Source organism: Megalobrama amblycephala, linkage group LG2 (assembly GCF_018812025.1).
Source record: "Megalobrama amblycephala isolate DHTTF-2021 linkage group LG2, ASM1881202v1, whole genome shotgun sequence".
Taxonomy (NCBI): Eukaryota; Metazoa; Chordata; class Actinopteri; order Cypriniformes; family Xenocyprididae; genus Megalobrama; species Megalobrama amblycephala.
Window position 1 is genome coordinate 8,151,730 of NC_063045.1, and position 19,168 is coordinate 8,170,897.

The 19,168-nt window shown below is 35.0% G+C and overlaps 5 gene segments (V, D, J or C); all 5 read left to right on the forward strand.

Moving 5' to 3' along the window:
- Nucleotides 1-1,656: 1,656 nt before the first annotated feature.
- LOC125262622 lies at nucleotides 1,657-2,212 on the forward strand. The segment is given in 2 exon segments: nucleotides 1,657-1,816; nucleotides 1,905-2,212. Coding segments are annotated over 2 exon segments (366 nt in total).
- A 1,566-nt stretch (nucleotides 2,213-3,778) lies between these two features.
- Nucleotides 3,779-4,553, forward strand: LOC125263432. The segment is given in 2 exon segments: nucleotides 3,779-4,120; nucleotides 4,206-4,553. Coding segments are annotated over 2 exon segments (387 nt in total).
- A 2,676-nt stretch (nucleotides 4,554-7,229) lies between these two features.
- Nucleotides 7,230-7,776, forward strand: LOC125263439. The segment is given in 2 exon segments: nucleotides 7,230-7,332; nucleotides 7,430-7,776. Coding segments are annotated over 2 exon segments (372 nt in total).
- Nucleotides 7,777-9,664: 1,888 nt separating this feature from the next.
- LOC125263437 lies at nucleotides 9,665-10,211 on the forward strand. The segment is given in 2 exon segments: nucleotides 9,665-9,786; nucleotides 9,865-10,211. Coding segments are annotated over 2 exon segments (375 nt in total).
- Nucleotides 10,212-13,480: 3,269 nt separating this feature from the next.
- Nucleotides 13,481-14,138, forward strand: LOC125263443. The segment is given in 2 exon segments: nucleotides 13,481-13,743; nucleotides 13,825-14,138. Coding segments are annotated over 2 exon segments (366 nt in total).
- The last annotated feature ends 5,030 nt before the right edge of the window (nucleotides 14,139-19,168 follow it).

A 19,168-nucleotide genomic window follows, 5' to 3' on the forward strand; every position in this document is an offset into this window, starting at 1 on the left:
TGCTTTAGAGAAACTGTTTGTGCCACACGTGATTCAAAAATAATTCACATAGGTAACTGAAAAAAACAATCCATCCCTCATTAATGAATGCCAACTTTAAAGCATGTGTAAAACTCATGTATTCACTCATCACTCTATTCACTCTATGATCAGTGTTCACACCAAATACACTTAATTATGATTAAATAAATTCTATTTTTCCTTTATTATTGTACATTTTTCTGAAATGTGTAAAGTTTTCATGATTCTGGGATTGGATAAGGATTTAGATCATTAAAAATGTATCCACTTAACTTTGTTATGTAATTATCTACTACAAGTCTGAGCTAGTAAATAAAAAGTAACAAACAATACACTGAAAGGCAGACATGGTTACAGAGGTTAAAGGTAGGGAATCCATTTATTCAACTACGTTGTTGAACACTGTTGATATTTGAAATCAACCCTAAACAAACCCACCCCTCTCTTCATTGCTCCACCTCCAAAATCACACTCCAATGCTAACCACCCTGCTCTGAGTAGGTCTTGAACCCCAGCCTGATCATTGCTGGCATGCGATGCGAGTGCACTGACAATGACGTCAAACACCTCATTCTCTAACAGTCATCAGTGTGCAGCAGTTTAACTGCAAAACTCTCACTATCTGGCCACTGTTACACACACAATGCGAGAGTGGATGTCTCTGTATCACAACTGACGTGCAACAAAATTCTTCACGAAAAATAAAGCGCAGTTGATGAATGAACTAATGAAAAGCAGGTTCAAAGCAGCCTGATTTCAGGCCTTCCTGCTTAGCTCTCTCCAGCGCTAGAAAGCTTTTCTAATATTTAACGAGTTCGTTTGCCCATATAATCTTTAGGATATTAGGTTAGCTAATTTGGCTTGCTGTCCACTGAGGAGGGGCTCGATGAAGCATTTTCAACTCGAGCTCTGATACACCCCCCAAAAAGTGCAGAATAAATTTGGGACAGCAAGTTGGATTAAGCATGGTTGAAAATGCTTAAGGATTTAAAGTATATGGGATACCCAGATGCTTAATGCTTGTTACCCCCCCAAAAGGAGAGAACGATTAAAGCGATATGAAGAATAGAGTTGAGGTGTCGAGTGGCACTAGTGTTTCCTACGCCGGAACACAAGGAGGTTGTGATTAATTGGCCTGGAGTCATGAATGAACACTGCTGCGGCAGTCATATTTAATGAGGCTCCTGTGGGAGCTGGGCTGGAACGCGTCGCCCCACTATGTCCCCCATGTGGAGCTATGAGCAGGCTTCTGCTGCGGCAATATTATTATTTAAAGAACTCTGTCGGGAGCTTGCGTTTATTGCTGAAACAGCTGAGACTGAAGAGAGGTAAGCAGCTGCTTATATACTCTGTTGATTGGAAGATTAGATGGGCTCACTCCTCCCTAAATTATGTTTAGGAACTTCACTAACGCGGGTCCTAAAGCATTTGCCCAGTCATAAACCTTCATTCCAGTGATATTCTTTTGAGCTTGCTTGTTCTCTCTCCTCGACCATCATACACCCCCTAATGCTAATTGGATAGATGTTTGTTGTTGATATCAGCCTGACTAACTTCCAAACAGTGTGAAAAAACGGATACCCCACCTTTAATAAGGACACAGAAAATGTAAATGTGCCTTTAGAGGGCAGTCTATGCAAACCTATACTTCTTGTCTCTTTTAAAAGCCCCCACTCTATTCATCTACAGACACAAAACTTGTTTGACTTTCCTGCATCAGGTTCCTCTTTTCATAACATGGCAATGGATATTGTGTCTAAACTGGGTTTTATCTTCATGTTTGCTCTCACAGAATGTAAGAAGGGCTTTTGAAAACCTGTTGACAATCAGACTTATTCATGTGTACTGTTGTAAATGTTAATGTTGAACTGTTCATTTTTCAGTCTGTTGGTGTCAGACACTGACTGAGTCTGAGTCAGCAGTCATTAAACCTGGAGGATCTCACAGACTTACCTGTACAGCCTCTGGATTTAGCAGTGACCAGGACTTGTCTTGGATCAGACAGGCAGCAGGAGGAGGTCTGGAGTGGCTGGCATACATCTCATCTGGCAGTACTATATACTACTCTCAGTCTGTTCAGGGACGGTTCACCATCTCCAGAGACAACAGCAAGAAACAGATGTATCTGCAGATGAATAATATGAAGAATGAAGACACTGCTGTATATTATTGTGCAAGAAAGCCACAGTGACAAATACAACTACAGTACTGCACAAAATCTGAATGCAACAAACAGACATTTGTCTTATTTAATCCACCAAAGCTTTACAGTGTAACAATTTACATTTTTGTACATTAATTACTTTTCTTACAAATCACAAATATTATCTGAGCAATTTTAGTATAATTGTGTTAGTTCAAAACAATACGGTAGAAAAATAATTTCATTGATTCATGTATGTATTAACTAATGCCAACAAGAATTTATAGGCTAAAAAATAGATTCGAGTTGCGACTGTAACCATAGTTTTCTGAAAGGGATCCTCTGTATAGTGAGCATTGTTGTGCTGTATTGTGTACTGTGTATTATAGGGATAAAAAAAAAAAAAAAAAATGGATTTCACTAAAAATATCTTAATTTGTCATCCCATGATTTACTCACCATCAAGCCCCTAGGTGTCAATCAGAAATATATTTAAAAAAAAATATCCTTAGTCCTCTAAGGTTGATAATGTTTGTAAATGGGGGGACACGTTTTGAAGCCAAAAATAATGCATCCATCCATAAAAACAGTAATCCATACGACTCCAGGGGGTTAATAAAGGCCTTCTGGAGCAAATCGATGTAAGAAAAATATCTATATTGAAAACTTCAAATAACTAGCTTCCAGGAGATGACCATATGCAGAATCGGGCAGAAGAGTATCCTTTGACCTGATGTACAACGTAATGATGGACGTGGAGGTGCAGAGGATAGAGCAAAACAAATCACCGGTTATGGATTATAATTTGTAAGTATCGTAATTTTTAAAGAGCAAATCATGTTTTTTTTTTTTTTTTTTTTTTTTTTTTTTTTTGGGTGAACTATCCTTATAATGTGTTACATCAGGAGTGGATTAAATATGCAATGCTGCAATGTTGACAAAACCCTTTTTAAAAGTGAAATGATTTCTGTAAATCTAGTGGTAAAATGCTGTGTGGGTCTCATTAAAAGAAAAAAATATATATATTTTAATGAAAAAATTAAAAGAAAAAAAAAACAGTGGAGAGAATCAATGAATTATAAATAATTTACTGGGAATAATGGGAATAATGTAATCATGTAATCAATAAAAAAGTAGTATTTGAGTATTTTAAAATGTAATAGAATCTTATTACAAGTATTATTTTTTGTAATCTGATTACTTAATCCAGATTACATGTAATCAGTTACTACCCAAGCTCTGAGATCATCAACACAAAGATCAACACAATCAATGCCTTCTTCACACTCATGATCATATTCAGACACATTACACACACACACACACACACACACACACACACACACACACACACACACACACACATGTAAAGTGGCCTGAACATTTTATCATCTTAGATTATTATTTTGAGTCTGTGAACACAAACAATATTTATTGATATTTTTTTGGTTAAACAATGAATATAATTTACATATTAATGTAATTTATATTAATAATAAAAAAAAATGTGTATAAAAGTGTATTGTAGAAATGTATCAATGCTAATATATTATATAATATAGTCTACTATAGCAGCAGAGCTCCACAAGAGGGAGTCACTAACTTAAATTAAACATGACCCGTTTCTGAAGACTTAACAGTAATTATAAGTTATGCTAAACTATTAGCATACTGACATCATTTAAATTACATGAAGAAAACAGCTAAATTGGAGTCACAATAAACAATTCTGGACTTAGTAACTCCTCCTCCTCTCATTAATAATAATCACGTACAAGGCCTGAGAAAGCAGATTATGCAAATGTGATGATTTACCTCTATATAACACACAAATCCAGATCACTGTTCACTGTCCACTGAAACAACAGGAGCAGAATTTACATTTAGCAAACGTTTTGACAATGGTGTCAATGAGCATCTGGCATTTCATATTTGTGGTGATTGTTTCTCAACAAGGTAAATTTGATATTTGTGTTATTCTAGAAAACAGCACTATGATAGAAGCTCACTGTTAATATGATTTATGTCTATTTTTCCACAGGTATCAGTGGTGATGAAATCCGATTAGATCAGTCTCCTGCTGTGATAAAGAGACCTGGAGAAACAGTGAAGATCTCCTGTAAAATATCTGGTTTTACGATGACAGACTACTGGATGCACTGGATCAGGCAGAAGCCAGGGAAAGCTCTGGAGTGGATTGGGGGAGTAAACTCTGGCAGTAGTTCTAGCTCTGATTATCTTATCTACGCAGACTCTGTGAAAAATCACTTCACTATGAGTGAGGACGTGTCTCAAAGTACACAGTATCTTGAAGCCAAGAGTCTGAGAGAAGAGGACACTGCTGTTTATTACTGTGCTCGACAGACACAGTGACTCCATCTGTTGAAGAGGCCCTACAATAACCACAGAAAGAAGTTATAAGGCTATGACTAATTACTTTTTAATCATAATCATTATTATTTTTAAATATTAGTAGTCATTGTTATAATAAGATCATCATGATTTTAATTCTTTCTGGTTCTTAAATTCAGATACTTTCTTGTTTGTATCTGAAATCCACTCACCATTTATATGACCATTGAAAGGACAGAGTTTACTGTTGATGGAGATTGCAATTTTTGATCTTCACTCAGATTTGTATTTATTTGTTTCTAACTTTAATTATTTTTCTTTCATCCAGCTTACTGTAATGTATAGTACTCTTGCTTTAATTGCTGTAGTGACGCTCAAAAATAACCATTGTGACCATCATGACACCTGCAGTGTTTACTGAGCTTTGATGACTGCTGATCTGACAATAAGTTGACTACTAAAAAGAAACAACTGAACAGCAGTCACCAGTTCACAAATAAAATATATGACATATGAAATTTGTTACTGCATTCTTTTAGTTATTTTGGTATGTACAACAATGCTTAAAAACACTAACTTGATGAGAAATATACTTTCTTTAAATAAATTATAAACATTTTTTTTCCATGATATTGTAAGTGATGTTTCTTTACCTGAAAAATGTGTCAACATTAAGTGTAACTGCAATTTACATTAAAATAAATAACATTAAAATCAAAAACAGTGAAGACTTTGCCTCCTCATTTCAGAACCCCACTGCACGCCACTGACCCAAACCATCATCTGTACTTCACTTGCTCATCTGCCCATGGTGCTGACCGATACCGCTGTTGCTTTTATGATTCCCCAGAACAATAACCAGAAACGTTACAAATTAGCCTATGTTCTAACATTTACAATATCACAATATAATCAGACAAAATGGTTATTTTGTAATGTTAACAAACCAAATAATTTTGTAGGGAGGATAATTCATGTAATTCAAATACTCAAGGGACTGTGCTATAAATTGAATTGAGTCAGTACTTGTGTTCAGATGCTGTGCAGCTAAATAGCTTCTTAATGGAAATGTTGCTCCATAGAGAAACTTTTAATTCTTCTGAATTACATACAGTCATCTCATTGTTCTATTTCATCAATTATGTTTCATTATTATCACATTAATTTCCCATGTCTTTCAGCTGTTAGTGGTCAGTCTTTGAATTCTGTAGTGAAAAACCCTGGAGAATCCGTTATTCTCTCCTGCAGTGTGTCTGGTATCTCAGTCGGCAGCTATCAGTGCTAAAATCAATCTTGCATCACACCAATATGAAATAAATTTAAGTTTAAAAGGTATGCAAGGTTAAAAAAAAAAAAAAATGTTCAAACCTTTCCAAAAATACTGGCATAAATCCTAAACTGAGGGAAGAGAAAAGGTTGAAAACTCTCATGTCATATGAAAATAAGCTATAGTGAATGAATAAAAAATAAGTCTACTACAATTTAAGCTATTATTACATTTTTTACACTTTTTACTTTTTACACATTTCATGCCATATTCAACATGCAAATTGAACTTCCCCTCACTCTTACGACTGGCATAACAGACTTCATGTCTGCGTTTCATGTGGTGTTCAATATTTCAGCTCAACCTCGTGAATAATCATGTTTTGTACATTTGTTTGTACTGTTGATACAGGCAGCTTCATCCTGTGAGGTTTATTAACTGTTAAAGACGCTCATTGCAAAAATATAATATAATAGTAGCACAAGGTTTAAAAGCCATCGACCTCAGGACAAAACATAATCAGTCATGTTTGTGCTACATGTGGTTAAAAACAGTATAGCCTGAAAATAGTGTTACCAAAATGTCTTTTACATATTATCGTGGAAAAATTCTTTATTCCTTTAGTGGTGAGAATGTAATGAAACAAACACTCAGAAAATGTCTTCATTGATTTTATTCTTGCAAGAAGGTTGTTCAATGCAGATACAGAGTTCTAGAGAAGAACACCCTCACCCAGTGTGGCTGTCTCATACCCATCTTATTGTTCTTTGTTACCCCAAACCAATCATAACCATATATGGATCAGAAGAATAAAAAAAGAAAGGGGTCTAAAACTTAGCAGATGCCCTATTGAGCTCCAAGCCAAACACATTTGCACCTTCGCCTCACTTCCTTTCAGAAGTGCTTCTTAATACAACAGCATAAGTAGTACTTTTCCACTGAACAAGCTGTTTTTAAATGTCACATAAGACAGAGAGAAAACAAATATTAATGCACAATTTTATAAATCAAGAAAATAAATGATAAAAAATAAAAATTCCTCTACATTATCAACAAAGTAATAATTCATAAGCAATGAAAGACTTTATAAATTACTATAAGTAAATGTGGACTACACACACTGACAGAAATAAAGTCATATTTTAAGTCCATATTTTATATTGTTTAAGACTTGAATTAAAAGTTATTTTTTTGATTGTAACACATTTTTATGTTACCTGACAAAGCATTTATTATATACATCTGTATACATCTGTGTATATGTGTATATATATATATACACATATACACACATAAAGTTTTTCCCATCTTCATCTGTAAAACAGGGTCATCACTGATTAACAGTGAGGGCAGTGCAGCAGATTTTGTTTATTTTTTAAGACCCTCCCTTAATCAAATGAAGTCTGAAACATCGTCTGTTCTCTGTCCAATAAATGCTTTAATTTTTCACACTTCTTCACACACCAGAAACACAGTTTTTGCATGGAACTGCATTGGTCTTAGAGGAAGATGAATCTGAGTTATATTATTATATTTGTATTGGTTTCATGTAAGTTTCAATCTGCTTACCAATCTCAGTAATAAACTTTCTAAATATGAATATTTAAAACCAATGCTGTTTTAATTATGTGAACATTTTTTCTTAGTTCCAGATGCACATGGTCAATCACTGACCTCTTCTGGCTCTGAAGTAAAGAAACCAGGAGAATCAGTCACACTATCTTGTGTGGTTTCTGGACTCTCCCTTAGCTGGCTGCACTGGATCCGTCAGAAACCAGGGAGAGGACTGGAGTGGATCGGCCGAATTGACAGTGGCACTGGAACTATTTTTGCTCAGTCTCTACAAGGCCAGTTCTCCATCACAAAAGACACCAGCAAAAACATGGTGTACTTGGAAATAAAAAGCCTGAAGACTGAAGACACAGCTGTTTATTACTGTGCAAGAGAGTCACAGTTACACAAAAAACTGCAGCGCTGAACAAAAACAGAAGTGCAGTCAGACATGAACATTAAAGAGAGAGAATTAAAGAGTTGCTCTCTTTGTGGATACTCTTCAGCTTCATTGGCCACTTTCCTATATTTTGTAAGTTTTGTTACAATAGGATGCATGTTTTAAAAATATGCAAACTAGAAGAACATCCAAATATAATACATAATCTGATGAGTTAACGAAGGAGCATGTTGATAAAGTATATTTCAAGTAATGCAAGTATAAAAATGAAATGACTTTACAGTCCCAAAATATAAAATACCTCCACTTCTCCCATTCTGCACAAGTTTAAGACCTCAAGAGATAATAGCAAGAATCAGCTGTATCTTCAGATGTGATGTCTGAAAATCGAAGACACTGCAGTCAAAAACAGCTATAAAAATGAATAAAGTCACCAAAGCAAAATGCCATTAAGCATGCTGGGAAATCATAAACCCTAAAAAAATCAGCAACATCATTTGATATTGTTTGCTCAAGACAACTCAGTTAAATTGTTAATATCTAATATGAAGATATTCCATATGTGTGATTTAAAAAAAAAAACTCTTAGTTCAAGCTCAAGCGTGAACACATAAGCACTCTGCAAAGTGGTTGTTATCTGTTGTCATCTGTATTTCAACTTTGTTTCTTGTAATATAACAACAAGTTATGATTACATTTTTTTATGTTGTATTTTTTATCACCCTCAGCGCTGTTACGCTGTATTTCGGAGCTCTGTCCACATATGGCTCTGACTACTCTAAACCCTCAAAAAATCTCTTAATATGCAAACTATTCTGTAGGGCGGATCACCCTCACTCCCAGAGGATTGTTTTATAAACCGTCCAACGACTAACCATCTAAATCAGCTGATGTGTAAACTTTTTTTTTCTGTGTAACTTGTTGTTTACTGGCAGTTGAGACAATGGAAATGCTACAGTATGTTGTTCGGCTGATGATTATTTTACGTAAGAAACTTCTAATTAATATAAATATTAATTATTTATAATAATAATGTATATATGTATATAAATTATTTATACAGTGATACTGTCATTTAGTGTAATGGATGATACTGTGGTGCAACACAGACTTTGTGTTACACTGAATGACAAAACTTCTACTTCAGATTATATTGCAGGCCATACACTGGTCACCTATATCAAACAGTGAGCTTGACCAGTAAAGTTAATCACAATTATTCACAACATCTGCTTTTTTAATTTAATTTATTTATTTTTAAAATCTAACAATATAAGTGTTTTATGTCACAGACTGTTGAATGACTATCTGTTTTTTTTATTTGATTTCAGAATGGCTTCTTGATCCTGTTACACTGAATGACCTCTGACAAACTGAATCCCCTGGTTATTTAAATACATTAAAAAAAACAATAAGACAGTCATTTTAATATGTGACAGCCAACACTTATTTGAAAATGCAGAGAACACAGACATATATTTTTAAATTGGTATTTTATATATTTATTTAAAGATGTAATGGTAAAATCAAAGTCCGGACATAACGCTGAATGACAAATTTACATTTTGGAACATTATTTCCCCATATGTTGACATTTTATTTTCTCAAAAGTTATTTGAAATATGAAAGTAGACACACTGCTTGCATTTAACATTTTTTATGTACATAAAATGACTTTTGTAAATTTGATGTGGACACCAAAATGGTGACGTCTCGTCTTTGACCCGAATGTCAGCAAGCTTCCTGAAAATGAATCAGATTCAAAGAAAATGAAATAATATTGTATCAAAATCAATCAGAATTCAGTCAGGAATATTTGAATCCATTTTCTCAGTTCAGTTTTACCACAGTTTTGCCTTTGTATGCAAATCACATGATTTAGGGAGGGTCAGTGTAACACAAACTCTAAAAGTACTTGCTATAAAACCAAATTCTCCGTCAGTGTTTGTGTCCTGCAGCTGCAGTGCAACTGAATATCATTAATATCATTTTACAGTTTTGGGGTGATAATGGAAATGCTACTGTATGGAGTTCTGCTGTTGATTATTTCATGTGAGAAACTCTCAAATTCTTCTCAGTTAAAGGTGCACTGTTCTAACTAAACTAATGTTAATTTTCTTTATCTTTCAGGTGTTAGTGGTCAGTCTTTGACCTCCTCAGATTCTGTGGTCAAAAGACCAGGAGAATCAGTCACTCTGTCCTGCAGTGTGTCTGGATTCTCAATGAGCAGCTACTGGATGCACTGGATCCGTCAGAAACCAGGGAGAGGACTGGAGTGGATTGGATATATAGACACTGGCACAACTGCATATTATGCTCAGTCTCTTCAAGGCCAGTTCTCCATCACAAAAGACACCAGCAAAAACATGCTGTATTTAGAGGTGAAAAGCCTGAAGACTGAAGACACAGCTGTTTATTACTGTGCAAGACACTCACAGTTACACAAAAGACTGCAGGGCTGAACAAAAACTGTTCATGCATGAAATCACTGAAGCAAATTTGCTGCAAACATCTTCAAGATTCAAAATATTAATTGTTTAATGGTAACATTTCCTGCAACATTTCCTCATACACAGCTTCAAAAATCAATGTGTATAAAGGTGGCCATGAACGGGATAATTGTCCATTAAATAAATGTAGAAATAAATGAATTTATTGAATTCAGCTGAAGAGTTTGCAGCTAGTCATAAAGAGAATTAGAATTTTTCATGATTTCCCTCAGGATTTTCCTATGGGTTTTAGAATGTATTTAATGTGTTTTATTAACTTGAAGAGACAAACAAATTTTGAAGAAAATGTATATTTACATTTCCCATTAACTAAAGGTTTTAGAGTGAATCATTGTATAGTGACACATATTGCTTAAGATAAAATGATGTTTGGAGTTGGATTTTATTTTTTTTAGTCTGACAAACTGACCTGTACTCTTTCTCTGAGATTTAAGTTGGTAATGCAGAAATTTCATGGATAAGATATTACGCCTGAGAATAAACGGAGAATAATCACAAGAGATGATGAGTGATGTTTTCTCAGTGATGGCGTTTACTCGTATAATTTTCATGTTAAGCACACATAACTCATATTCACAAACAGGTCACAGTAATATATATAATGTCCTTTCTGTTGCGAATATATTAACTTATATTAACTACTCTCAACATTTCTCATTCTTTTCACCATCAGCGAATAAAACATGAATACAGTAACGTATACTCTTACAAAACTCGTAAACAGTTACAAAAATAAACAGTATGAAACATAATACAAAATATATAAACGTCTTTTAGCTTTTCCACATGGCGAAAACTACATTAGTAGGCCGACTACCATGTGCTCCGCGCATAAACACGCACTAGCACACTCAGTAAAACTTTTACTCTTTTTGTACTATTACATACACGTTCTTAACATTCATACTTGTTTTCTAAATGCATTTTAATAACTTTAATGATCCATTACCTGAGAATAAACCGAGAATAATCACAAGAAATTATGTTTTCTCAGTGATGGCATTTACTCGTATGAGCCAACTCTCGTGATCTCACCTGATAACGTTTGCCCGCATGAAGAAACTCTCACGATACCGTGTGAGAGAGCGTGACATGAGTAAACGATCTCAGATTAACGGATCTACTCTAAACTCAGTCTAACGGCTCTATTATAAACATGACAAAATAAAACAATTAATAAACTAAAATTACTTTAAAACAATTAATAATGTTAAACTAAAATTACTTTGTATATTGAACAGAACTATGACCGTATTAACTCTCAATATTCATACATGAAAATCCCTCACCTTTCTGCGAAATTCGCCGTTTTGAAACCAAAATAGGTGACCTACGTGAATCGTATAGATTCGATGAGAAAAATGTTTGGGGGGGGGGGGGTTCATATTGCGAACAGGTGCGCGTGCCAGAAGGGAGCACGAGATTCAGTGAACTGCGAACTGCGATTCAGTGAATTGCGAACAGGTGTGCGTGCCAGAAGGGAGCACGAGTGCTTGGAAATATTAACGCGAAGGGCCTTGCATCACCAGTGCAGACCACCATCAGAAGCTGAAAGCACGCCTGGCCTCGGCGATTTACCTGACTGAATTTGGAGAGTGATGGTTTCAATAATTTTAATATTTTCTGGTATATCTAAGTTAAGTTAACCAGGAGCTCTGTTGACATAGACTTAGCTAACGTTAGCTACAGCTTGATGAATTGAGTCATTGAACACAGCAGGACAGAACGCAACGTTAGCCAGCTAGCTAAAGCTACGGTGGAAAAATATTAGTTAAAGCTACCGTTTTTGAGGAGGTAGATTTTGAGGTGAGGGGACTGACAAGGCAGAAGGTAAAGTGGTCCACCGTTCTATCAATAAGCAGACCTGCCAACCTGTACACAATTTGCGTAGCGGATACGCATTTTGACTTCAAAGGTGTAACGTCTGGATGGATCCGTTCTTGGTCAATAAACTGTGACCGGCCGACTGTGACTTTTGGCATTTTTGTGGACCCGTGAGGTTAAACAGAAAACTCCAACTTCCTAGCTCTGGAGACTTCAAAAGGATCACCCCCCTTTTGTGGGCCCAGAGACTGACCAGACAAATTCCACACACACACACAGACACACAAAAACACACAAACATGCTTAGAGATTGTATGTGCAGCTCCTCTTAAAATATGACATGTGCCAAAGTGTACCCGTCACGTCTATCAAGTGCATGTATGCTTCCTAGTGTTTAGACTTAGTTTAAATGACTGTATTTGTGCTAGTGTTCATTTTAATGATGGAATTTTGTCTGTAAACCATAACTTCTTCTACATGCTTTTCTTATATGTCAAGTTTAGATTCATTTTAAAGCTATTTCCACATCTCATTCACCTACTGTATGTATATCACATGGCTGTCAAATGCATTGTTCTATTTGTTTAATGATACTGTGAAGAAAGTACTCCATCTCGAAATCAGATTTTATTATATTCATATATCTAACTCATAAATTAATTAATAACTGTACGAAATCGCTACACTGGTACGATTTGTCACTCTAAACTACGCAAAAACCTGGTGACGCCTCTGTGCACGCGCAGTTCTCAAATCAAGCAACACCAAAAGAAGAAGAGTTCGACCAATCATAGCGCTAGGTTCTTCCCCCAAATAGCAAGTGGGGATGATTGACAGATGTGTAAAGCCTATCATTAAAAAGAGACTGAAAATCGACACCAATAAAGATTCCCGCTCGATCCCCCTTCATAATACTTAGTAAGGAGGCCATAATAATTTTTGACTCATGGCTGAAGTTAAGTTTCTCCAGCTCTGCCCAGGTTGGCAAAAAAAGCATTTCAAAATGCATCAGATTGATGCTTTAAAATATGGAATATTTAAATTTTTCTTCTGGGGGAGCATGCCCCCGGACCACCCTAGAGGGGTAATATCCTTCTCACCTTTTTCACCCCTGACCCGTTTTCATGCCTGAATATTAATGCAGTCTGTGTGATGAATACTATGAATACTACCCATTACAAAGACAGGCTGAAGGGAAAGGGCGTGAGTGGATCTCATATGTTTCTGCTTTAAGCGGCAGTGACAGATATTACTCTAAAACTGTTGAAGGATGATTCACCATCTCCAGAGACAACAGTAAAATGCAGATGTATCTGCACATGACAACTGTGTATATTTTGCAGGATTTGGATTTGAATAAAAAATTGGATTACTTAAAATATCTAAACTTAATTGGTAACCAGCCCCTCTGAGCAAGAAAATAAGAAATAAAAAACAATAGCCTGAAAGTCAGAGAGGCAGACATGGTTACAGAGGTTAATAAGGGCACAGAAAATGTAAATGTACCTTTAGAGGGCAGTCTATGCAAACCTACTTCTCCTAGTTCCCTTTAAAAAAAAGTCCAAATCTGTTTATCTCCATACATCTGTTTTGACTGTTGCAGCAGGTTCCTCCTTTCATAACATGAACATGAATATTTGGCATTTCATCTGTATGGTGATTGTATCTCAAAAAGGTAATTTTGACATTTTTTTTCAGTCAAACAGAACTTTAATTAATACAAGCTCTTCATTGATTTATGTCTTTTATTCCACAGGTATCAGTGGTGATGAAATCCGATTAGATCAGTCTCCTGCTGTGATGAAGAGACCTGGAGAAACAGTTAAGATCTCCTGTAAAATATCTGGTTTTACGATGACAGACTACTACATGCACTGGATCAGACAGAAGCCAGGGAAAGCTCTGGAGTGGATTGGGAGAGTAAACACTGGTAGTGTTGATTATGCAGATACAATGGAAAACCACTTCACACTGAGTGAGGATGTGTCTCAAAGTACACAGTATCTTGAAGCCAAGAGTCTGAGAGAAGAGGACACTGCTGTTTATTACTGTGCTCGAGAGTCACAGTGACTCCATCTGTTGAAGAAGCTTTACAATAACTGAGAACTAATGAGAAAAGACCAGCCAATGGACTATGAATCATATTGCTCTTGTTATCATGATAATGAAGTATTATACTCATTTCCCATAACTTTTCTAATACCTCCTAGTTTGTATATGGAATCAACTCTTCTTACTCATGACCATTCAAAGGAGTGACCATAGATTTTCATATATATATATATATATATATATATATATATATATATATATATATATATATATATATATATATATATATATATATATATAGTGCTGCTAACGCTCAATTAAAGTGAAAGTACACCTTTAATGGACAAAATAAATATGATTTCACACAAAAAGTGCTCAAAATGCACAGAATAAGCATGTCTGTGTTTTAACAAGAATTGGAGTATGTCAGGAAATAAAATTAATATTAAAAAATATTTATAGAAGATTTACTCATTTAAAATTGTTTTTAATTATTCAGTTTGGGTTAAAGTATGGTGTATTATAAAAAAAAAACTGGCCAGAAAATATGATACATAAACATTATTTTAGTTATTGCACAGACAGCTAGGATCTAGCATACCCAAATCAAACCCGAGTTTGTTGGCTTTTTTTGCAGAGTTTGCTGTGTTGTAAACATGTGCACGCGTCAGATGATGTAAAACACAAAGCTTACCGCATTCGTGTGCAGCAATGAATAACACAAGGCTTTTATTTATTTATTTATTTTAAGTTTATACGAGAGTGTTGTACACCTTGCATGTTAACAAACTTTAAAGACTATCAAGTTTATAAATGACCAACTTATAAAAACAAATGTATAGTCGTCTTGGTCCCACTTTATATTAAGTGGCCTTAACTACTATGTACTTACATCAAAAAATAAGTACAATGTACTTATTGTGTTCGTATTGAGTTGCAAAACTCTTTTTCTGCTATTGAAGTGGGATACGGGTAAGGTTAGGAAAAGCTTTGATGGTATGGGTAGGTTTAGGATAGGGGTAAAGTGTAAGGGATGGGTCAACAGTGTAATTATAAATGTAATAACAGAAATTAATTACAGATGTAATTACATGCAGGTATTTAAAAAATATATAAGTACAATGTAAAAGCATGTATGTACACAATAAGTGCATTGTATCAAATGATTAATTTAAATGTAAGTACATAGTAGTTAAGGCCACTTAATATAAATTGGGACCATCTTGAAATGCTCACAGCCACTGCTGTGACACTGTACAAACACTTCCAGTGTGAATTCTCGTGCGTCTCTGCAGCCGCAGTTCACGCTCACACTTGCGGTGTGAAACCGGCCTTAGTTCTAATTCTAGTTCTAGTTCTAATTTTTATTATTTTTATTCATTAAACTTTTAATTTCTAATGTGATACCATCATTGTCTTTATAACTTCAGGACCAAAAGTGTTCTTGCTTTAACCAATGAAAACTTTTAAACTGGTGAATAAAAACTCACTGCCCTGCTGAAAATATTCATATGCAAAGCCACCTGCTCTGTCAGTGCTCAGCAACAACACAATGACTACTGCAATCCCATCACTGTCAGTCACACCTAAAATACCAGCATGTCTCACTTCTGTTCTCCTCAATGACCTTTAGACAGGCCCTCGAATGGCCACTGGTCCTCCAGACACCAGCTGCCACAGCCAGACTTTCATCATTGAGAAGCTGTTGTTCATTCATTGCTAAAAAATAAATAAAGAAATAAAAAATATATTTCTAAAAAATATACTAGAAGTTCTATGGTAATAAATATATGCTTAATTACACTTTCAAGAAATATTTATATATTTAGAATTTTAATATTTTCAAAAGAAAGATATTTTGTAAAACATTTTTTTTTAACATTTACAATGTACCAACTTATAATGTATTATAAACATTTGTCAAGTATTATTAAGCATTGTCATAAGCATACTAAGCATACTTAAAATTAATATGTTGTTCAGATTTACTTGTTTGTACTTGTAAAAGGTTATGCTACTTAAAAGGCCATTACATGATATGTTAATTGTAATAGGGTACTTCTGAAATTCCCACAAGGATTTCAATATCATATTATTTTGAATGCATCATACATCAATTTTCCAAAGATGCTTAAAAAAATCCCTATATATTTACTTGTTTAAATTTAAACAATGTGTAACACACGTGGCGAAACCTGGGGTGCGTTTCCGGAACAACGGTGTAACTCACTGCTGAACTACCATAGTACGATGCATTGTTGAACAAATCGACTAGCTAGTCATGACTGTTTCCCAAAACCTATTGTCGCAAACCTGTCATTCAACCACGTTGGTGAATGAAGTCACGCAGGTGGTGGAGTAATAACTTCTTTAAATGAATCAGTTTGAGATCGAATGCTAGAAAAAAAATGTCATTATAACATGTACAACATTACATTTAACATTCTTTTTATTTGCAAATTTAAGTTATGTATTTATTTCTGATTTCCTGAACAATTTGGCTTCATTGTAATGCGGTAAATGATCTTTAAAAAAAAAAAAACGTTATGAACAAACTTACTTTGTTTGAGCTGACCAGTCAACTATAGTAGTGTTCATTGATTTGTGTTTATATTTGTTCAAGCTTGATAATTTTGCCTTTCTGTTTGTTTTCTAATATACATTTCTAATTACAGATAAGTACAAAGATTAAATTATAAAAGGGGATGCTTATAAGAGCATACATATAAAACTGCTAAGGGCTGTGAAGGGTTTTGATTATATTACCCACCAGGTTCATTCTTAAAAGGAAAACAAATCATTAATCATCATTTGCCTGCCTTTTTTTTTGTTGTTTTTCAGATCAGTTGCTATAAAAGACAAACTGAATTGAATTTTTCTAATAAATTATTATTACTTAAAATAAATTCTAAATATATATATATATATACTGAAAAAAACAGCTTTATAATAAACTAAGTAGTGTAATGCCAATGCATTTGTAATGATCTGAAATTGTATTGGAAATGTACATGAAGCACATTAAAATGCTGCTTCAAATACACTCTAACTGTAATTCAAGAAGTATTAAGTGTACATTTTAAATGTATTTAAAGAAATACACTTAAATTGCACTAATGTACTTAAAGTGGGTCCATTTTAACACAATTTCAATGTATTTGTATTTAAGTACATCTTGAAATTCACTTATACTTAAAGTTGTTTCAAAATAATACATTTAATAGGCATTTAGTATATCATTTTAATAAATTAAAGGTGGGGTATCCATTTTTTCAACAATGCTGTTGGACATTGTTGATATTTGAAATCAACCCAAACAAACCCACAACTCTCTTCGTTGCTCCACCTCCAAAACTACTCTACAACTCTAAGTACCCTGCTCCAAGTCAGTTTCGAACCCTGGCCCCTCTGCTTCATGTGAGGCAAGTGCACTACCAATGACGCTAAACACAGCATTCTCTAGCGGTCGTCAGTGTGCAGTAGTTTAACTGCAAATCTCTCACTATCTATTGATATCTCACTGTTACACACGCAACGCAAGATTGGATGTCTGTTTATCACAACTGATGCACAACAAAATGCTTCACAAAAAAGTTGCAGTTGATGAATGCGCAGTTGATGAACGAATGACAAGGAAGCACAAAAAATGAACATACAGCACACAAGAGTAAATACAAACGAGTTTGTTGTTAATCGCCAACAGCACAGCAGCTCCAGACAATCATGACACTCAAACCCAGTTTTACTCACATGAAAAGCGGATTTAAAGCAGCCTCTGTGTCTGTTTTCAGGCCTTCCCACTTAGCTCTCTCCAGCGCTGGAAAACTTTTCTAACGCAGGTCCTAAAGCGCTTACCCAGTCATAAACCTTCACTCCAGTGATATTCTTTTGAGCTTTTTTGTATTGTCTCTCTTCATTTCTCTTCTGCATTTTTTTTTTTTCATTTCCAAATCTCCCTCTTGCTCATTCTGTCTCACTGACCGTCATACGCGCCCTAATGCTGATTGGTTTGTTGGTATCGGCCCGACTAACTTCCAAACAGTGTAGGTGGAAAAATATATACCCAACCTTTAAGTGTGTCCAAAAAAGCACAATTTAAATATATTTCAGACAGGATCACTTTGGCAAATTACTTGAGTTTATTGAAACACAACTTATCTTTGGCGGTATGGTTCCTTATGGGGGTTCTTGCTCCAAAATTAATTGAACATACAAGAGCTTTAACATTAACCCCCCGGAACCATCAGCTTGGAAATACATAGACAATTAAGACACTTAGTAATGTCTTCAAAAGCAAACAGTGGTAATCATGTAGATGTGGCAGTGGGACGTCTATACTCTAGCTTGGTTATGAGGATGAGTGTCTCTCAGCTGAGAGGTCCATGCCAGCCAGGACTTGAAAGCCTTAGTGATCTGAAACAAAAGAAGACGACAACCAGAAGGTGCACAGTAATATGATCATGCTTATAATGGGGAGGGAGGGAGGGTTGTGAGCAGTTTGAGCATATACTTACCAAGCAGTAATGCCACATACCTGTATATATGTCCCATGTCTAATAGGAGAATGGTAGTGATTGGAGCGATTTGAAAGCTGACCGCATCAGCTATTCGCAGCACTACGCCTGACTGAACTAACGCTGCGCTCCATTTCCTTTTCACCTGGGCAATTGATGTTATGTATTTATCATTATTGGCTTCTTATTGTTGTTTAATTATGTAATTCTCATGAAGCATTGTTACAGTTCCTTGCAAATAAAATGTTATATTTGATTCATTCTTTGTTCTTCTGAAATTATTTCAGTTTATTAAGTTGAATCTGGTGTTACAGCACATTAATGTGCAGAATGAGTCAAACTGAAGGCTCATAGATGAACGGAGCAGCAAACACTTCATCTGAGACCTTTTGATTTCTGTCTATCAATGACTTAGCAGTTTGTATGAACGTGACTTTGTTGTGAGAAAGCAGTTGCAGCCAAAGGTATTAGTTCCCCCTGCATCCTCTGATTATGATCAGACTGGTGATTTTGTGTTCATGAGATCTGTGACCA